General features: G+C 38.7%; 1 protein-coding gene across 1 annotated transcript in view; it reads left to right on the forward strand.

The window, feature by feature from the left end:
• The window catches only part of LOC147069302 (uncharacterized), a 74810-nt gene extending 56030 nt beyond the window's left edge, over positions 1-18780 (forward strand). The window contains exons 3-6 of the mRNA XM_085950902.1: positions 11245-11379; positions 12623-12778; positions 14101-14242; positions 18127-18780. Coding sequence (XP_085807028.1) covers positions 11245-11379; positions 12623-12778; positions 14101-14142 — 333 coding nt within the window. The 3' untranslated portion in view covers positions 14143-14242; positions 18127-18780. The remainder of the gene's footprint in view (positions 1-11244; positions 11380-12622; positions 12779-14100; positions 14243-18126) is intronic.
• Positions 18781-20094: the final 1314 nt, after the last annotated feature.

Genomic DNA, 20094 nt, shown 5'->3' on the forward strand with positions numbered 1-20094 from the left:
CTCAGCCCCATATCTCTTTCGTCTGTATTGTGGCGTGTGATGGAAGTCTGCTCCATTGCGGGATTTCTGTATTTCTACATAATGGCTTATTGGTTAAAGTAGTTTGTGTTTCTTTTTCTTCATTCTTCTTTCTTCTCTCTTGTCGGCGCTCGTTCGTTTCAGTCTAGTCTTCAGTGTGGATCTAGGTCCTTTTGTTGGTCAGTCTTGTAATGAGTTTATTAGCGGTTTCGATGGTGTTCTTGAGCGCCATCAGTGCTTCATTAATTTGGTCGGGTTCTGTGGTTCTAGTGGTGGTATTCATCCATGCTGGTCTAAATGTGTGTTGCGGTACCTCCCGTTGTCTGGGCTGTTGTTGTTGTTGTTTGTCGGCGTCCGTGTATGCGTATCTGGCGTGTTTGGGGTGCCTTGGGCAGCCTCTGTAGTTGGCCGGGTGTGGGCCACCACAGTTGGCGCATTTGGCGGGATCGGTCGTGTTGGGCTTTTTGCAGTCCGTAGTGAGGTGTTTACCAGCACATCGGACGCACATCGGTGTTGCGTGGCAGCAGGAGGCGGAGTGGCCAAAGCCTTGACAGCGATGACATTGTCCGTCCGCCGTTCTTCTGCGCAGCGGCTCCACTTGGATGGACAATCCAAAGATGGAGGTGAGCTTGAAAATGTTCTTGGTCTCGCTGTTCTTTTCGACGTCGAGGAGGATCAGCGGGATCTGTTTCTTCTGGCTCCCTTGGGTCATTCTAAAGGCGTTCTTGATCGGGTATCCCAGTGCAATGAGTTCACTGTATATTTTTCGCATCAGTGATAGTGACTCCAGCGTCTTTCAACTTGGCCATAGAACTCCTGAATACGTTTTTATCATGCAGAACGATCGGTGGGATTTTGGGCGGTCTGTCTACTTTTGTGGTTTTCGATGGAACTGTCGTTTTGAGGGTTGGCATGTCTGGCCTTTTCTGTGTCTGTGTAGCTGGTTTTTTGGCAATTTTGGGATCGGGGCTTCCTGTAGCTGGGCGTTTGCTTGCTCTCTTGATCTTTTTTCGTTCTACTTCTTCATCTTCATCTTCATCTTCTTCGCGGTCGAGGTGATCATTAACGGCTCTTATTTTTTTGAGGAATTCTTCATCACTCATATTGGTCTTGGCTGCGGCTGCATATGTTTTTGGTTTGTCTGATTTTACGCTGGGAGATGATGGCACCGCTGGAGTGGAGTCCATCATTTCGGAGCTGGTCTTGGTTTGGGCGGTGGATGTTGAGGGGCCGCCCGGGGCCTGGGCTTTGGCGGTAGCCTCAGCGGGGGCCTGAGCGGATTTTTCAGCTTCCATGGTTTGTGAATCGTCGTCAAAGTAGTCGGAGTCATCGATGTCCAGGTCCTCATAGTCAGCGTCGTCCTCCTCCGTATCGGCTTGACCCGAGGCCACCAGCTTGATGGCATCGATTTCTTCCAGGACTCTCTGCATGTTGGATTTTGTTTTCTTTTTTCTCTGAGGCTTGTCTCCCTGCTTTTGGAGATCTGGCAGTGTCTCGTGTGGCGAAATCCCATAAGCGATGCAGAGAAAGCCGTAGATGTAGGCAAAATCTGCCGCTCTCAGCTTCCTCTTCGGCTTATGGATCTGCGTCAGGTCGGTTTGGATGTTGTCATCGATCTGCGCATGTGAGTCCGGATTCAGCAAAACCGGTAAGCGAGGGAATCTTGCTCATCTTGGCGCGCTTGGTCGAACTGTAGCGCAAGTATCGGTAGGTAACAATATCTGAATGTGTCTGCTCTGTTCGCCGCTATGAAGGTTTCGGAGAAGTTCTAAATCACTCAGTCGTCGATAATTATCTCAAAAAAGACCATCAGTGGCGGCAGAAATTCATTAGGAGTCCTCCAGATGGGCGATGATAACGGTGATGCAGAATCCGTAAGTGGTGGGCAGGATCGGCGAAGGTGGCGGAATTATTTCAGCGAAGGTGGCAGCTTCGTAATGCAATTAAATCGGCGAGGGTGGCGGAGCAAGATGGCGGAGTTATAGCGTTCGAGAAAAGTGGCGGAATTCGTATCGAATTTATTTGTATCGAAATTATTTGTATCGAATTGAAACTTACTGTCGGATTATTAAATCTTAGTAGTAACTCTCGTATCGGAGCTTGAAGCGACTGTCGCGGCGAGTGCCAGTCGTGGAAATGAAAAAATGAGAGCTTCCTGAGCTTCGCTTCATCACGTTGCGCCGGCTCATTTAAAAGCATCCTTGCGCCGCCCGCGTGGAGGGGGCGTTTCGGCGGCAGTTGTTAGTTCCGCTATCCGCCGCTGAGGTAGATTCCGGCCTTTTTTATTACGTCACGGTATGTCGGCGGGATTTTTAAACTGGCTGAAGGTCTTCTGGGATGTCGTCCACCTCGCCCTCCTGGTGCTGGGGTTTTTAGCGACCGCCTCCCTTCGCATAGGTGCAGGACGTCTTATCTGTTCGGCGGTGCCTCGCGCAGGTGATCGAGTTAGCCGCTACTCGCGGCGAGATGCCGCTAGGATGTCCGTTTTTGAGATCCGATCGTTGCGGCGGGAAAAGTTCGATATTTCGAAGATAATCACTGTTGCCAGCTTATTTGAACGTTTATTATTTACAATTTTAAGTCGAATGGAGTGGATATTCGAGCTGTCATGGATGGTACTTGATATCTGGGAACGTCGTGTTTCTCGCGGGAACGTGTCGATGACTCAGTTCCATAGTGGGACAACTAGAAATTAGTAGTTTTGAGTAATGGCCGATCAAAGTTTTGACTCACCTAAACTGACTTGTAAAAAAGTGACAGTTTATTATTTGTATTATATTTTTAGTGAAATATGTGATGAATAGTATTTAGTTTTAGGGTTCAAGTTGTTTATCCAAATTATCATAATGATTTTAATAGTTTTGAGCAATAATCCGACATAACCCTCTATGGAGCTGGCAACTCTGTATGAATACTGAAAATAATTAGACATATCACTCTATGGAACTGACAACTTTACAATATTGAGTTAACATAATGTTCTTTATAGGCGTCATCTCAAAACGTCAGTCACTGATAACAGTATATTCACATATTGGGTAACCACCAATGGTGAAGGGTGGAGGTAGGCTGTTAAAATCGGAAATAAATAGTTCCGCTTAACTCCGCTAGTCATAGGTATTTGTTTTCATTGAACATCTACAATTTACAGATGGTGTTGGTAAGTTTTTAAAAATCAATTAAAGCTTGTAGTCAATGAAATCCATCCATTCCAGTCCTGTGTCCATTCTTTCTTCTTCTTCTTCCACGACGCTACATCCCGGGGTGGGATTTGGCCTCCTCCACAGCTGCTCTCCACTCACTCTGGTCTCTCGCCACACTTCACCAGTTACCGGGTTTTCCTATATGAAACCAGTCCACTTCTACGGCGTCAGCCTATCTCCTTCTTGGACTTCTACTCTGGGTCTCTTCCGTTGGGGATTCGATTCACTTCGTCATGATCGTTGGCGCTATAACTTCAGGCATTCTCTCCACATGTCCCGCCCATCGTAGTCTTAGTAGTCCATTTCTTTACATATTGTATATAGTTTACCAGTATTCTTGGTAAATCGTATTATTGGGACTAATTGCACAGCTATGTATATGGGTCCGCCTCGTAGATATCTCTTTTTCTCTCGCTCTATTAACGCATGCATGACATCACCTTGATTTTGGGTATGATCCACAACCAAAAATTTGTGGCAGATTTCTTCAATGCCATCTATTGAATTGACTGCGTATATTAATAGGGAAGCAACAAATTATTTTTTTTGTTGACCTGCACAAATATCCGAATATAATACAATATTTTTAAGGGCTATGTACTTGTAAAAAAGCTAACAAGCAGCTACTTATTTTGTTTGAACCCCTTTGTCCTAAGCCCTCATGCCACTTCGTAACAGTGGCATTGCTTCTTTGTTATGTCGTATATACGAGTAGTAAAATTATACGTATTCAATCGGTGTTTATAAAAGAAGCTATGTACTAATGTTTCCGGAAGGCACCGCGAGAACAGCTTGCAGATCGAAGCAAGCAACTTTGACCAAACTCGAAGCAACGTCATTTTATTTTATATACTTGTGTACCTAATTGCTCCTCTTTTCTAATTTTTTTAGTGTGTAGTAGTGATTTGTCTTTTTTCGGGACTAACAATCCAATGTTAAAAGCGGTGTTTAAAATTGTGTCATACCTACAAATGTTTTTTTTGCAATCGGCATATTCTTGGTATAGCCTGTGCATTGTACCAATGTTCAGGCTTCCATCGAGATACATTTTTTCACTATGAGCTCTACAATAAGGGAAGGCATTACTGCAAATGATTTGATGTGATTACGGATTTTTTCCTTTATTTTATCATCAATTCTCACTCCACCTTTTCCACTCCAACACTCCCATGTTTTTTTTTAAGTGCAGTTTCAGTCACTGTCTTGCATATGCTCAAAGTATTCAAATAAAAAAAATTGCAGACTCTTATTTGGACCCCATTTATATCAAACAGTACGCCTTGTTAACTGTACGTGTACTACCAGGAGTTTGCGTTCTGTACTGTGGAATAACTGGCGTGATGCACCTTAATAAATAAACTCACGTCGTCGATCAACGTCTCCGATAAACCAAAAACTTTGGTGGATTTGTTCCCATTCAATTTTATCATAACATTGTAATCTGCACTTCTTAGCATACGGTGATCCTACTTTCATAATGATAGAACGCCATTTTGAGTTGTCCCTCTATGAAACGCAATAAGTCACAAAACAATATTTTCACAAAACGATATCTCGACTTGTCCTTTTATGGAACTGAGAGAGTGTTTAAGTTTATTTATTTCCATATGCAGACATCTGTCCAATGAGAGAAAACCAGTACTTTTTACGAGTTATCCTTTTGTGGAACTGAAAAGGAGCAATATTCGAATATAATGGGTAATATAACTCAAAACATCAAATTTCGGACTTGTCCTTCTATGGAACTGAGCCATCGGTGTGTCATTAATTTATCGGATGCTTTATTTTCTCTTGCTTTGCGTAAGACAGCAGGTAGTATGGTCAGGGTCGCATTGCTGACCTTGGAATGTTCGCGATCCGCCGCTTTCTTAAAATAACCGTTATCCCTCTGCCCTGTCCCGCGCAGGGGTAGACAACCTTAGCGCGACGGGAGTCGCACGTATTGATTTGGTGACACTACCTACCTACATATCAGTTCAAACATGAATTTCTTCACAGATGATTTTGATAAAAAGGTGCGTCAAGTGCGACTGCGTGAAATATAGCATTTTTTGATATTGAAAAGATCATACAACTTCTCATAAAAAAGCCGGAATATTAAATTAGATTTGCTTGAAAATCAACATGCCAGCCACAGAATCAATCAATTAATTGAATTCAGATAGGCTATACCCAATACACAACATTTTGAAGCAGGGTTTTGAATGTCTAAGTATCCTACGATAATGAAACCCACATAGACGTGCAATAGCGTGTGTTGCAACCTTCAAACAAACCAATATTGACTGAGCGTCAGTGCATAAACCGAGAGTAGTTGTTAGACAAAACGAAAAGCTTTGAATGATGTATTCTTGACACGTGTTTCAATTTATCCCTTATTCTTCCACATTAGAGATCGGTTGCCTGTTACTCCACACCCGTTAGGTATTTCAGTTCCCATTAATTCTGTCGTCCTTGATGCCAGTCCTTTGTACCTAAAAGTATCTATACTACCTTTCAAATAAATATTACTTCCCTGCAATATTTTTGTGATAACTAAATTTCGTAGGTAGGTAGGTACCTACCTTCATTTATTTTTAGGCATACCTATGGCTTATTTATTTGTTGTGAAACGAAAATTCTTTTTTCTCGTAAAAATAATATGCTTTATTATTTTGAAATGCCAGTTTATAGATATTTTGTTTTAATTTTGGGAAAATCTGCCATTTAGTTTGTGCCTACAATCATAATATGTCGTATTTTTATGAATGCCAGTTGGCAACACTGACCATAGAACAAGTTAAAATATCGACACGCTTTTGTTCTAATACGACGATAACTTTCTCAATATATAATTTACGCTTTCAATTAGAAAAAAATGGACGTGAAACGCGAACCCGATGAATCCGAATCTGATTCAGAAAGGCAGATGCCAGTCTACCATCAAAATAACATGAAAATAAATACGTATATAGAGCCAGAGAATTCCGATGGTCCCAGTTGCTCTTTTGAGGTTAGTTTTTTTCTAAACTAAAGTCTTTTAATTGTTGCTGGCGTTTTTTTGCGTATTGCCTTTAAACTGACCACATCCTTTTTATGCGTGTGTTATGTTTATCTGTTGTGTTCCCATATCAAACTTATTTAAACCATTTTTTTTTAAATAATTTACCTAGTGACATACCTACCTAATAATATGCATGTTGGAAGAATACACAAATACGAGTTTAGGTACTTGCGTACGTAACTGTTCCTATTCATCTTAGTGCAGTCGAGGTTAACCGATATTATTTGACAGTTTCAATCCATTTTGTCAGTTTCGCGATGAAAAGTATACGTGTGTGGCAATCGATGTCCATGCGAAATGACGTTTAACGTCAAAAATGTTCGACTTTCTATTTTATTACCTATACATAAGTATAATATGAGGCACTAAAGCCAAACGGCATTTTATCCTCGTCTTCTGTAGTATAAGCATGTGTATACATACTTATTGAGGAAGAGGTCACGGACCTTCGCCATGGTTCTGAGGGAAGAAAGAAAACTATATCTGGGAAAATAGGAGTTATACAATGGTTTTTCCTATGAAATGACGGAGTCGGTACCGCAAAATACTTATTTTATACTTATATCTATGTAGACAGAGAGATATTTAAATGGCACCTCTTTGATCGCAATGTTGTTAGCTTTTTATTACAAAGTCTCTGTAAACTCAGTCAAAGCACAATCGGATATAGTTATGCAGAAAGTAGCCAGTCCACAAAAAATAAAAAATGCGATATGATATAGATCAGATGCGAGAAGGTTTTCTCTACGTTCTGTGGAAAATAGCCAAGCCGAAAAAAATATTCTTGAAATAAAATACTATTAACAATTTTACATACGTTTTTAATATCATGTTGTTGCTAAAGTGCCATTATCTCAGCTCGACATTATTGTGGACTGGCTACATTATGCATAACTACGTTCAATTAAGTGTGTGGTGACCTCATCTGCTCCTGAAAAGTTCCCAGGCGTAAAAAATGCTGATGCTTCACAACTACACGTAGAGCCTCTTGATACGCTTGATTATGACAGTGTGTTCCGTTATGACAGTGTGTGCGTCCATTGTTGTTTTACTATTATTATCCGTTTCTATAATATTATACGCTGTACTATTAATTGTCCCATCTGGCCTAATCACACATTTTTGTGAACGCATAGATTTTCTACCAATTTTTGTATTCTTGACACTAAGTGCTGTAGAGGCGGGCATATTGCGCAATTTTCATTGGCATTGTCTAGATCTCTTCATTATGGTATTTAATATTTACCAAATCATACAAAAAATACAATATAACCAAAAGTTCACACTGGTAGCGGTGTGTCACCTCCCGTCCGAAGTGAAGTATCGTAATTAGCAGTAACAATACACCCGCGCGGCAAGATCTCCGTGTGTTTCCCGCGTATAGTATTGCTAAATACTTTACCATACTTCACGTCGGAAAAAATTCAAGATATTTGAGATACAATAATGTGCAATGCTTGAAAATCGCACTTATAATACAAATTTTGAAATTCTGTAAATGGCATCATATGTAATACATACTATGGATACGAAAAATGAAAAAAAGTGAAAAACGTCATTTTGTTAGTTACAATAGTATACGTAGGAGGTGTCGATATATTTAATACACACTAGAAATAATCATTTTGTACTGAAACCGATAGCCAACATAACGCAATTGGATAATCATTTGATATCACAACTACTTGTTAAAATCAGCGTAATTAACTAAGATGCCCGTCGCTGAATTGGAATAGCATACTGTCGGAATACTGAAATCCAGCAGGTAGAGGATCAAGTCCTGTCGGATATCGTATTTTTTTCACTAAATGATTTTTCATGCGATCTTTTCAAAATATGTCTTTAATTTAATTTATCTTCTTTAACATTTTCTGACTTTAAAATACACAAAATGACTCATTCTGGTCAGTCTTGCATTCTTGTTTTTAGATAAGTTCTGTGTTTTGATATTTTTGTTATGTACTTATTTTGAATGTATGCTTTTTAAAATCACTCATCTGTTCACTGAACTATTACTTGATCTTTGATTTAATAAATGTAATCTACATCTTCAAACCCATTGTGTTATTAGTTTTCTGTTACACATTATTCTCTACTGTTTTTTATTAGTAACACAGTAAAATTAGGGGTGCAGTTGTAAATGGCGAATAAATAAATGTTATTTAAACATTTTGGTAAATGATTGCTAAGGCTACACATTGTCTAGGAAGAGACGGTTTAGTAATCTTACTTGCCAGCGCCTCCTGATCATTACACCCGTCAATTCTTGACTGGACATGGCGGCTTCGCTGGCAGGCTCTATGAGCTTGGTCCTGTTACCCGTTCAACTTGCCCTGTGGCGGAAAAAATATAGGATGCAAACCGCTTGCTCTGGGAATGTTGGAAAGAGTTGCTCAAGTCGGTTCAACCAGCTGTGGACCCATCGGACCACCCGATCTGGTTGACACAAATATGAATTTTATTTAATTTAGAAAATTTGTGGCGTTATACTGCCAACGTGAAGAGAACTTCACTTATAATGTTTGGAAGTTCTCTCGTCATCTCTCGGGTATTATGCCCAAGCACATTGACTACAATGCTAAAGGAGTCATATCTAATTACGACAAAATTTAACTAGGTAATGGCTTTTATTACTCACTGAAGTACTTTCTAAATAATTGAGCTATGTACCTACTCACAGTTTTTCTCATAAGTTTTCAATATTATGTATGTTCAATAATTATTAGAATGCTAGGTACATTCCTAAATCTTGTGAATTAATCGTCCAATAAAAATATGGTTAATTATTATTAATTCATTATTAATAATAAACAAAACGTACCTAAGTAGTTTGACACAAGAAGGTTTTACGTACGTGGCAGGGTTACCTACTGTATTTTGAAGATGATAAAAAGAGGACATATTTATTTCAAAATTAGCAGTCGCCCCATGGTCCAGTGCCTTACGGGGTCTCTAGGTTTGAACTCGGTGATCCATATAGTAGAGTCGCCCATTTCTAAAGGCCACCTTGTCCATTTTGTTAGGTTTAGACATATTCACGAAAAAACGGGTATGGAACCTTTACATGAAAAAAAAATATTTCTCTTTTTTTATCAAATTGAAATAAATATAATATTATGTTTGTGAAATAAAAACGCATATCAATATCATCCATCAAATTGGATGCTGTTTTTCAACCGTTATACGGGCTGCAAAAGACTACTATACGAGAGAATAACCTTTATAGAATATGTATGTGCCCATTTGAATTAGCAATATAACTGCATATTCAGTTCATTTTTGGTCAAAACTGGACAAGATGAATTGAAGCGCCTAGTTTCAAAAGCCCCTAAAACAGTTTAGTTAGCTAAAATTTTGAGTTAGATATGTAGTTAGATGGATATTTTTTGACCTATATGATGGCCAAAGATTCATCTTTCAAAACCCACTAAAATGGTTGGGTGTGCTCTTCAAATACCGCTAAAATGGAAAGCCAAAATACTCTTTAGAATGTAACGAATTACAAAATAAATACATAATGTTCACAGATTTAATAGATTTGATTTTTTCTCATTTTTCTCAAAACTACCTAAACTCGTTTTTCTCATTTTTCTCAGTACTACCTAAAATCGTTTTAGGGGCATTTGAAACTAGGCGCTTCAATTTTGGAAATGGGCGACTCACTATATACTCATCTTGATTATTCTGAGTCACATTATTTTCTGACATTCTGCTGGTTCATCACATTACCATAAACGGATGTGAGATGACGATAGATTTAAACAGGGTGGACTCCATCCTGGTTGCGAAAGCGAATGATTGAACGCATCTTGCAGGCGACGGGATTCAATAGTAAAGCGTTCATCTTAAAGAGTACCTTTCAAAACTACAAACAGTTTCAATTCTTACGTGCATAAAGAGAATAATAACATTTTCAAAATACATGAAGAATGTATAGTCTATTCTGCTCTGTCGGATTCAGCTGTGCAACCTTTATCCACGATAATATTATAGACGGAACAGGATATTGGATTGGTCCTGCATGTTATTTTGGTTGTTTTTACTCTTAAAATGATGTTTTATGTGTAGAACTTGCTTCAATAAATAATATACAATAATTATCAAAAAAATGATTTTGTGCCCAAGGTGGTGCACTTGCACCACGCTGCCGGTGCCTATATAGCTGATACAGGTAAGTACTGGATTATTTGTTAGGTCAGGTTAGGTTTTCATTCTTGAATTATTATTCATGAATTTTGCTAAAATCAGCTATATAAAATTAATTGATGTTCATATTGTACAGTATACGGTCATTTCCGATAGAAAGCTCACGGCAAACTGTACTACGGTGTAATGTTTTATGTACAATTTACATGTAACCGGAAACGAGGACATAATATTGTTAAGCATTTTTCGATAAAAATAAAAAAAGATTTCGGACACGGACATTGACATAAAAATGACGACTTGTCCGGATAAGAGGACCCTGGGAATCCTAGTCTGAGGTGATGTGATAAACCGCCATTATAATAATATGGATTACAATGGGAATATTGTGTACTACAATACCTACCTACAATTACGATGCTAGGATGTTCATGCTTTGATTATTTTTAAAACTAAAATGTCAATTCTTTCTAATGAAGCGACTCTGTTAACCTAAAAACCGCGAATGCTGCCAAAAGTTGTAATATTAATTATATTCACTACTTCATTCTACACAGTATATAATAATATGCCAACCCTATGCAACTCATGGTATACCTAGCCCCACGTGGCGTAACCGGCACAGTTGCCCGATATAATAATAATTTTATACCCACAATTTGAATTTCACTTCTGCGAAATGATTATAAAATATGGCAATACTATCAGCATTTTTTATCTACGGATAAAGCCCGTCAAAGTGTGCCATTGTCAGAACTGTCAAAAGAGTATCATCTGCCACGTGCACGTTTTTAGTCTGCTACGATAATCCAACGCACGCTTTCCATTCGAAAGATGGAAGTGAAACGCGAACCGGATGAATTCGAACTTGATGTAGAATGGCAGGTGCCCTTAAACCATCAAATTAACCCTGTGACCAATAATTATATAAAGCAAGAGATTGCCGACGGTTCCAGCATTGCTTTTGAGGTTAGTTTTATGAAGCTTATGTCTTTTATAGCGCCTGAACACGTCCATGGATTTACTTGCAGCAATAGTGGGTATTTTAAGTGCTGACTGTCTTTCCAATCTCATTCTTAAAGAATAAGCGAGACGCGATGTTGACATTTTTGCCGGCTGGTTCGCTACTATCGTTCTACTGCGCAGACGCAGATATCGAACAAATCCAACTGTCGCGTGAACATTCAGAAGCTTCCGAACTTTTTGATTCATGCATGCAATCTGCAGGATAGTAAAACATGTTTACACGTACATTTTCTTGTTATGGCCGTGATAATACGTATTGTCAGCAGTAAATCCATACACGTGTAAACGGGGTAGGTAGGTATTCATTGGTTTTTGATTATGTTTCGTTGCAAAATTACTCGTACCTAGGTTAACTACATTAAACGTATCCAAATACATAATAAATCCACCATGTACCTCATGGAATTACAAATAATTGGCTTGTGAATTCTTTTTTTTCTATACGATAAGCTCAAAAAGTTAATAATATTATTTTGACATTAATTGAAATATTTTATATGCTTATATTTCAGTTCCTATTATTGAAATTTTGATAATAGCCGATATAGGTACTGCATTATTTACTGATTACTGGTTAGGTATATGTAAATGATAATGTGTATCTATCGATTGCGCGAAGACAAACATACTTCACTGATCCAATTCATCTGACTGCAGTAACCGATATTATTTGACAGATTCCAACCATTTGGTCAAGGCTGCTCTCGTGGTGCAATGTGTAAGGCACTGGTTTTCTATCCGGGATTTCTGGGTTCGATACCCACCCGGTTAGGACACCATTTCTGTTTGTGATTACTCAAAATTACTAACAACTACCTTGTACGAAAAAGCAAAGACATACCTACAGTTATTAATAATGATTACAGAAACATAATATATATATTTGGATAGCATTGTTTGGGGTTTTAAGATAACAGTGTCCTATCTACAATAACATAGTTAGGAGATAAACGCAAATAAAGATTTTATTACCATGTAATTCATTAAATAAAGAACACTTTTCTCAACTATAACTTGTAAACGGATAAATGTACAGCATCGAGCTTACGATACCTACCGTGATTCAGCTGGGAAATATTGGTTCTCCGATGAATATACTGATTATTATAAATTATATAAAAGTGAGTGATATTCCATAAAGTAAGCTAGATTTAATGAAATAATAATAAGTATTTTGTTTTTTCAGAACCTTCAAACAAGAGACATGGTAAATATAAAATCGGAACCCGAATTTCAGCGAGTGGACATCAAGAAAGAGTTTATTGAAGATACAATGCCCCCATTTAATTATGAAGATCCTCAACCAAGTTGTTCCTATTCGGAATATAGCCCAGGAAAACAGGTAATACTTTTATTTGAACTATATACCTATACATACAAGTTTACCTACCTACCTACTAGGTACCTACCTACTTAACTGTTCCTATTCATCTTAGTGCAGTCGAGGTGAACCGATATTATTTGACAGTTTAAACCATTTTGTCAGTAACTGCAGCTGGGAAGGAATGCTTCCGCGGGCAAATGGCATTTTATCCTCGCCATCTGTAGTATTCGTGTATATATACATATTAAAGAAGAGCCTGCAGACTTTCGTCAAGGTTCTAAGAGAAGAAAGAAAGAAAAATAACTGAAAAGATTGGGATTTACAGTAATTTCTCCTACGAATTGGACGGAATCGGTACCACAAAATATTTAATTTTATATAACTATGCAGACTGAGAGATAACTAAATGACCTATCTTTCATCTTTTACTCATTATTTTTGTTAGCTCACCGTTCCTTTTTCTCCCATGAGCACATTGTGGTGACCTCAGTCTTAGGTATCGGCTCCTGAGACATTCCCAGGCTTAAAAAATACTGATGCTTCACATTCAGACGTAGAGCTCCTTGATAGGCTCGATTATGACAGTGTGTGCTGCGCGGCGACTTAGTTTCGAAGTGTCTATGTTTGTGTTGACGCTAAAGACATAATTTGACTTTACTTGTCCGCTGTTGGCGTTCCGATTAGCAATCTGCAGAGTTGTTGGCGGTGTGGTGTAATAACCACAGTGGGTTGTGAGGGGAAAAGCGAATATTGCTCACTGTAAGTCATTTTGATTTGATCGCTCAAAAGTATGCTGTCACTATAGGAGAATTCAATGCTTTGGGCAGGGGTAGCTCTGTGTTTCTCAATGAGTGATTCACGGTGTTAAAACTTTTGAAGCAATTGGGAGTGGTTGCCTTATTGTTAAAGTGAATTGGCGGATTGGGTAAATATGGACTGGGAACGAGCCGCTGCATTAGTGGTCTGCGATAAGTGGTTACCTGCCTATTGCAACACGTTGGCCATGACTCTTTGTAAAGGTTTATAGCAGGGTGAGGCGTTTTCGGACAACCTTTGTAATTCGCGGGATGAAGACCCTCATAGTTGGTACAACGGATGATCCCATATATGGGGACTTTTTTCAAACAAAGATAATTAGGTATGTATCTAACTACAACTAAAAAAACTCGCTCATCATAAGCATTTTCTAAAAGTTATCGAGCGCTTCGGTTCATTGACCTTTCTATACCGACCACTGCCTCCATGACATTCTCACAAGCGTTTTAGCCGGAAACTCGTCAAAATGAATACTTTTATTTTTCTGTTATAAATACGATCTATCTTCTCTTTGTTTTCTTTAGGTTGACACCACTAGCACTGTCAGTGGCGCACCCAGGATTTAATATTGGGGGGTGGGGCCCAAAGAGGAGAATGTAAATTAGTCCCATAGTCTCTTTTTCTTCTTCACAACCAAATTTCTCGTTTATCGGTCTTTTGTCTACTGCACTCAAATCAAATCAAATCAAATCAAATCAAATTTATTTATTTTACATATAATGAACATAACAAATTATAAATTCAAAGCGTTCACGACATGACATAAAATAAGTGTTAATAATTAAAAAAAAATAAAAATACAGAGAAAAAGTAATAAAATAAGAAAATAAATTAAATAAGTAACAAAATAAAAGTAGATGGAAGCACACAGAGTGAACTTTGATAAACCCTATCTTAAAAACTTATAAAACAACGTCCACCTAAATTCACCCTCACGTAAGTGGAATATATCAATACCCTAAGCGATTTCATTAAGCATGGTTACTGCCCTCCCAATTGGCATTACTAATGGCAGGTTAGTTCTGCACCGTGGGAGAACAAACAACGCATGCCCTCGATTCCTAAGGTAATTATCAGAGACACACAAGCCAATACCACCAAGAATGGCAGAGTTCACATTTACGCCGCGTATAAGTCTGAAAAAATATGTAGCTAAATAAAGATCCCTTCTAAATTTTAAGCTACAGTATGTAAGCATCCCTAAGAGAAAATCAGTCGGATAGAGCCACGGATAATATCCATACAACCGAAAGTAAAGGAGTCGTAAAAATTTCTTTTGGACTCTCTCCACCATAAGGCCGTACTTGTACTTGCCGTAACTGATGCGGGGCCCAAACGATAGACCCACTCTCAAGTCTGCTTCTAACTAAGGAGTTATAGAGAATTTTTAATACCGTAACATCCGAAAAGACCCGGGAAGTACGCAAGACAAAGCCCAACATCTTTAGCGCCTTTTTACAAATGGTATCTATATGACCACTAAACGTCAGTTTACCGTCAAATGTAATTCCAAGATCTCTTACAGATGCTATTCGCGAGAGAACTCTGCCATGCATCGAGTACTGGAAAAACAATACTCGTGAGGCTTTAGTAAACGATAAAACATTGCATTTATCAATATTGAAGTCCAGTTTGTTACGCCTGCCCCAATCTAATATATTATCTATATCAAGTTGAAGTTGACGACAATCGTCCAAGGTGACAACTTCCATGAAGAGTTTCAAGTCGTCAGCAAACAACAAAAACATAGCACTTTTAATTACCAATGCTATGTCATTCATAAAAATCGTGAACAGCAATGGCCCTAAGTTTGAGCCCTGGGGGACACCAGAAAATGTGTAAAAGGTCTGTGACTGATAAAGGCCGTACGAAACGTATTGTTGACGGTTCCTAAAATAACTCCCGAATAGCTTTAAAAATCGATCCGACAATCCAATAAGTTGGAGTTTTTCCATTAGAATATCGTGATCGACTCTGTCAAATGCCTTCGAGAAATCATTGTAAGAACAGTCAACCTGGCTGCCTCTATCTAGTACTGACGACACATAATCAGTGAATACCATCAGGTTGGTTTCCGTTGATCGGCCTGCTCTAAATCCATGCTGTTCATTCATTATAAATGACTCAATTTTTGGAGAAATCATGCTGTGCATGATCATCTCCAGAACTTTTGCTGGTGCAGAGAGAACAGCTACCGGCCTGTAGTTTTCTACTGACGACTCTGTACCACTCTTATGAATTGGAGTCACCTTCGACATCTTCCATAATTCCGGAAAGATACCTGTCTCCATTGTAAGATTATATATATATGCAAGTGGGCCTTTGACAAAATCAACACACCCTTTTAAAAAAAATGTAGGGACGTTAGCCGGTCCCAAAGAGCGCGTATTCTTAAGTTTTTTAATAAATCGAAACACGTCACCTTCATCAATTGGGAAGATGTCAACGGATTGGGCACCGCACGATCGTTTTCTTGACGTTGAGGCGACATCCAGATTCGGAATACTACTTGCGTAGACGGACCTGAAATGACCAGCAAATGCTTCTGCCATTCCATGTCCAGTCACCTCTTCGCCCTTCCAAGTCATCGAATTGGCAAATCCACCATCCTTTCTTAATGATTTTATATAATCCCAAAACGATTTAGGATTTTCGCGAATGCAATCCCTTACCGATTCCATATATGTTCGATAGGCCAGCCGAACAGCTTGTCTCACTCTCATACGATAAAGGCCAAACATTTCATAGTCATGCTGACCATGCTTAGCCTTCCAAGCTGTATGATAGTAGTGTTTGACTCTAATGTCTTTAATAATTTCCCGTGAAAACCACTTCGGATATCGTCTTCCACCTCGACATAGTGACTTCCTTGAAAAACATTTATTAAACACATTATATACAACATTATAAAAGTATTGTACCGCCTCATTCACATCAAAAATCTCACGCAACTCACTCCAATCTACTTCACTCATTAAAGAGTAAAGCAGCTTGAAATTTCCACCATCAAACTTCCATCCCCCACACCAGTTAGCTCCGTGTGAGGGAATTTCCGTTCGCAGCGGGCGAATCGCATGAAATACGTGTAAAAAAACCAATGTAGGGTGGTACACATCCTCTCGTATCAAAGGTAATGTACATCTCGAAATTGATAAAATAGCGTTACTGAAAATCCTATCCAGAAGTCCACCTTTAGAGTTAAGAATATCATTGTACTGGGAAAATCCAAAAACAGCACACAGAAATTCCAGTTCACTCTTGACCCTTTCACCGCTGCGCGCTGAGTTTAGGTTAAAATCTCCCATCACAATAACCCTCTTATCCCCAAATACGACGTTACTAGATAACATTTTTTCAACAAAAAGTTTATACGCCTCCACTTCATTTGCTGGAGGAAAATACACGGCACAAACGTAGACAGTTTCTCCGTTACAGGTTAGTTTAACCCAAAGGTCCTCGTTAGAAGTCTCCAAAATACGAAAACGTTCGGCCTGCAACCCTTCCATATTTCTAACTCCCAGGAGGCAGCCTCCTCCCTGCCTGAGGCCTGTTCCGGAGTCTCGATCCCTTCTAAAGACAGCATAATCACTACCAAAATATTCACGACTGAAAACACTGCCATTAAACCACGTTTCAGTTAACGCTATGACGTCATAGTCGTCAGCTAATACGCCGTTCAAAAAATCCACAGATTTTGTCTTCAAGCCGCGAACATTCTGATAGTAAAAAAACAGTTTATCTGAACGGTGACTGTTCCGAAGTCAGCTAACCGGCAACCGTGGTGTTTCCACTCTCGACACCCATTCTTTTATGAATGAATGACGTGGCCAGTTATCCGCCTTCAAAACAGTGTCCGTGACATCAGAAGGGATACCTACCTTGAAGGATGCATAGTCCCCCCTTGATTTGATTTTCACGACTGTGAAATCAGCGGTACATAACTTATTTAAATAGGTTAAAACATCAGCCGTTGTTGTATCTCTGTGAAGCGGGCAGATGTGATACTGCTTCACAACAGTTTTTGTTCGTCCAGCGAGGTTTCCCCGAACCGCAACACGCCGCTTCCGTGCGACGGTGGCCCATCCATCAACAATCCTAGGCGTAGGTAAATCTTCAGCTGGTTTCGGTTGTGAGGCCTCAGGTGACGATGAGGAGTCCTCTTCTGGGGCGACTGCTGGGATAACCCCGAGTGCAGGATAATTTTCTTTTCCAGGACGCAATTGTTCTAACGCGGCATTTTTTGAATTTGCATCGATTTGTTGTTTCGTCGATGCTCGGCGCTTACTTTGCGCTCGCGTTTCAACAGTCGTTTTCGAACTTGCTGTACTAATTGGTTTCACCGTATTATCACTAATTACGGCGGACGTAATTGCTGGCGAAGTACACACTGTATTTACTCTATTTGAGTCACTGGGAGTTGATTTATTTAATTTAAATGAATTTATTTTGAGGAATTCCTCAATTCCCTCCACTTTATTCATAAGTTTTTCTATGAGGGCACTTTGTTTGATTATAATATTCGTTAATTCAGTAATTCGTTAATTCGTTAGTCACTCGGTGTACCTACACCGTGGTCCTCACATCTTGAATCGGGCCCTCAGGATAGGATATTTGGCGGGCCCCTACCTACCGCTAAGATTAAAGGCAGTGTGAAACACTACATTAACGTTTTTCAAATTGTGTTTTAGTTCAAATTAAGGGTACTTATACAGTGAATTATTGGCGATTTTTAATACATCTACTTTAATAATGGGGCTGTCGAGTATCGACACATAATAATCAAAAAATATATTGCACAATTATATAAGTAATTGAAAATGTCCATGGCCATGAAGCATAATAGCGCCGCAGGCGATTTTTTTTACTATTAAAGGTAATTTATGATGTGTGTTTATCTAACTTATCTGGTCAACCCGACACGCCGGGCCCCCCACAGCCCAAGTCCTCGGGCTAGAGCCCTGTCAGCTCTCCCCAGCCATGACCTACACCACTCCGGAATTCGGATGGATACCGAGATTTTTTTGACAGTTCCATTAGGGATTGGGTTTCTAAAAAAACCTGCCATTAGTGTTTCGAAATTTTTGTGTTAGAAATTAAAATCTAAGAAATATTTCTACAAAGGGTGCTGGAGAATTACAAATCATTTTTTTGCCGTGTTTTTATTTGTCTAAGCCCAAAGGTACAGTATATTGGCTTTAAATTTCAATGTTTAAAATCTTTCTGATAATTTTCATGTTTAGGGGGTGCCAGGGCCCCCTGGCCCCCCCCTGGGTGCGCCACTGAGCACTGTTATGGCTAAATCGAACTTGTGTATGTCAGAAGCAGATGAAATTTACTCCGACATACACTTCGATGAAATTGACATTAAAAAGGAACTCGAACGATACAACGTAAGGTTTACAAATAAATATTTTTATTGCAACATTTTACTATTGTAAGTACAGATGTGATAATATGCATCTTCCTATAATCTATAGCAGCGATGGCAACCCTTTTTATTCTTTCGTGCAAAGTATTCGTAATAATGAGTGGCGTAGGTAAGTATATATATATATTTTAAATTAATGTATGTTAACCAGTAAAATCAATCACAGATAACAAGTAGAATAATTATAATTTAGTATAAAATAATATGTGATGGTCCAATAACAGCGGACACAAATAGCGTAACTAATGAATCAATTTAGATCAAATATTAGGTACAGCTGCGATGAACATAATTGGATATCGTTAGAAAAGAAAAATACATTGTTAGTATTCGTAAAAACATAAAGTTGGTAAATCGATAATTTAGCAAAGGTTATTATTGAAACTACTCTTCTATACCAGAGTAGGTTGAATACATACACATGCATATTAAATTTGAGTCTAATTATGAACTGTCAAATTTCTCTTCGGTTGATTAAGTAACATCGTTTCGTTCACCGCGTGTCCATCTTTAAACGCGCGATTATAAATAAAACAGAAAATAGCCGTACACATGGCGTAATCATAAACAGTACCAATGGGTCATATAATTCAATAGAAGGAGAATGCCGCAAGCAAATGTACCTACTATCCCATTCTGCAATCTTCACCTACTGTACCAAAGTGTCTTTAACTCTTCTCACTTAAGAGAGTTGAGTTAAAACAATAGTTTATTTACCTAAAGTACATTACAGCCAACTTAAATCGATATTGTGAAGGATGCCAAACACACTTAGGTACATGCAGGGTGAAACAAAAGGCTACTTCAATTTGATCATCCAGGTCAAAATCTATTTTGTTCAATGAAAAGTGAACCCTACGTAAATTGTCAGTGCCGATCGAGATCAAATTGAAATCTGGATTAGAGCGAAAAACTAACAGGATAACGATACCCACTTCTCTGTTATGAAAACGGCATGTATCTTAAAACAAAGTTTTTCAAATTATTTTCGCATCGTTTAGCTCAACTAGGAATCTGCGTAACTTCAGTAGATAATGCACATGCTGATGAACGTTTAAAAGATGGTTACGCTGTCTAGATCGTGTGGTGC

The sequence above is a fragment of the Rhyacophila brunnea genome, unplaced genomic scaffold, assembly GCF_057557595.1.
Source record: "Rhyacophila brunnea isolate RB1 unplaced genomic scaffold, BYU_Rbru_1.0 scaffold_238, whole genome shotgun sequence".
In the NCBI taxonomy this organism is placed as follows: domain Eukaryota; kingdom Metazoa; phylum Arthropoda; class Insecta; order Trichoptera; family Rhyacophilidae; genus Rhyacophila; species Rhyacophila brunnea.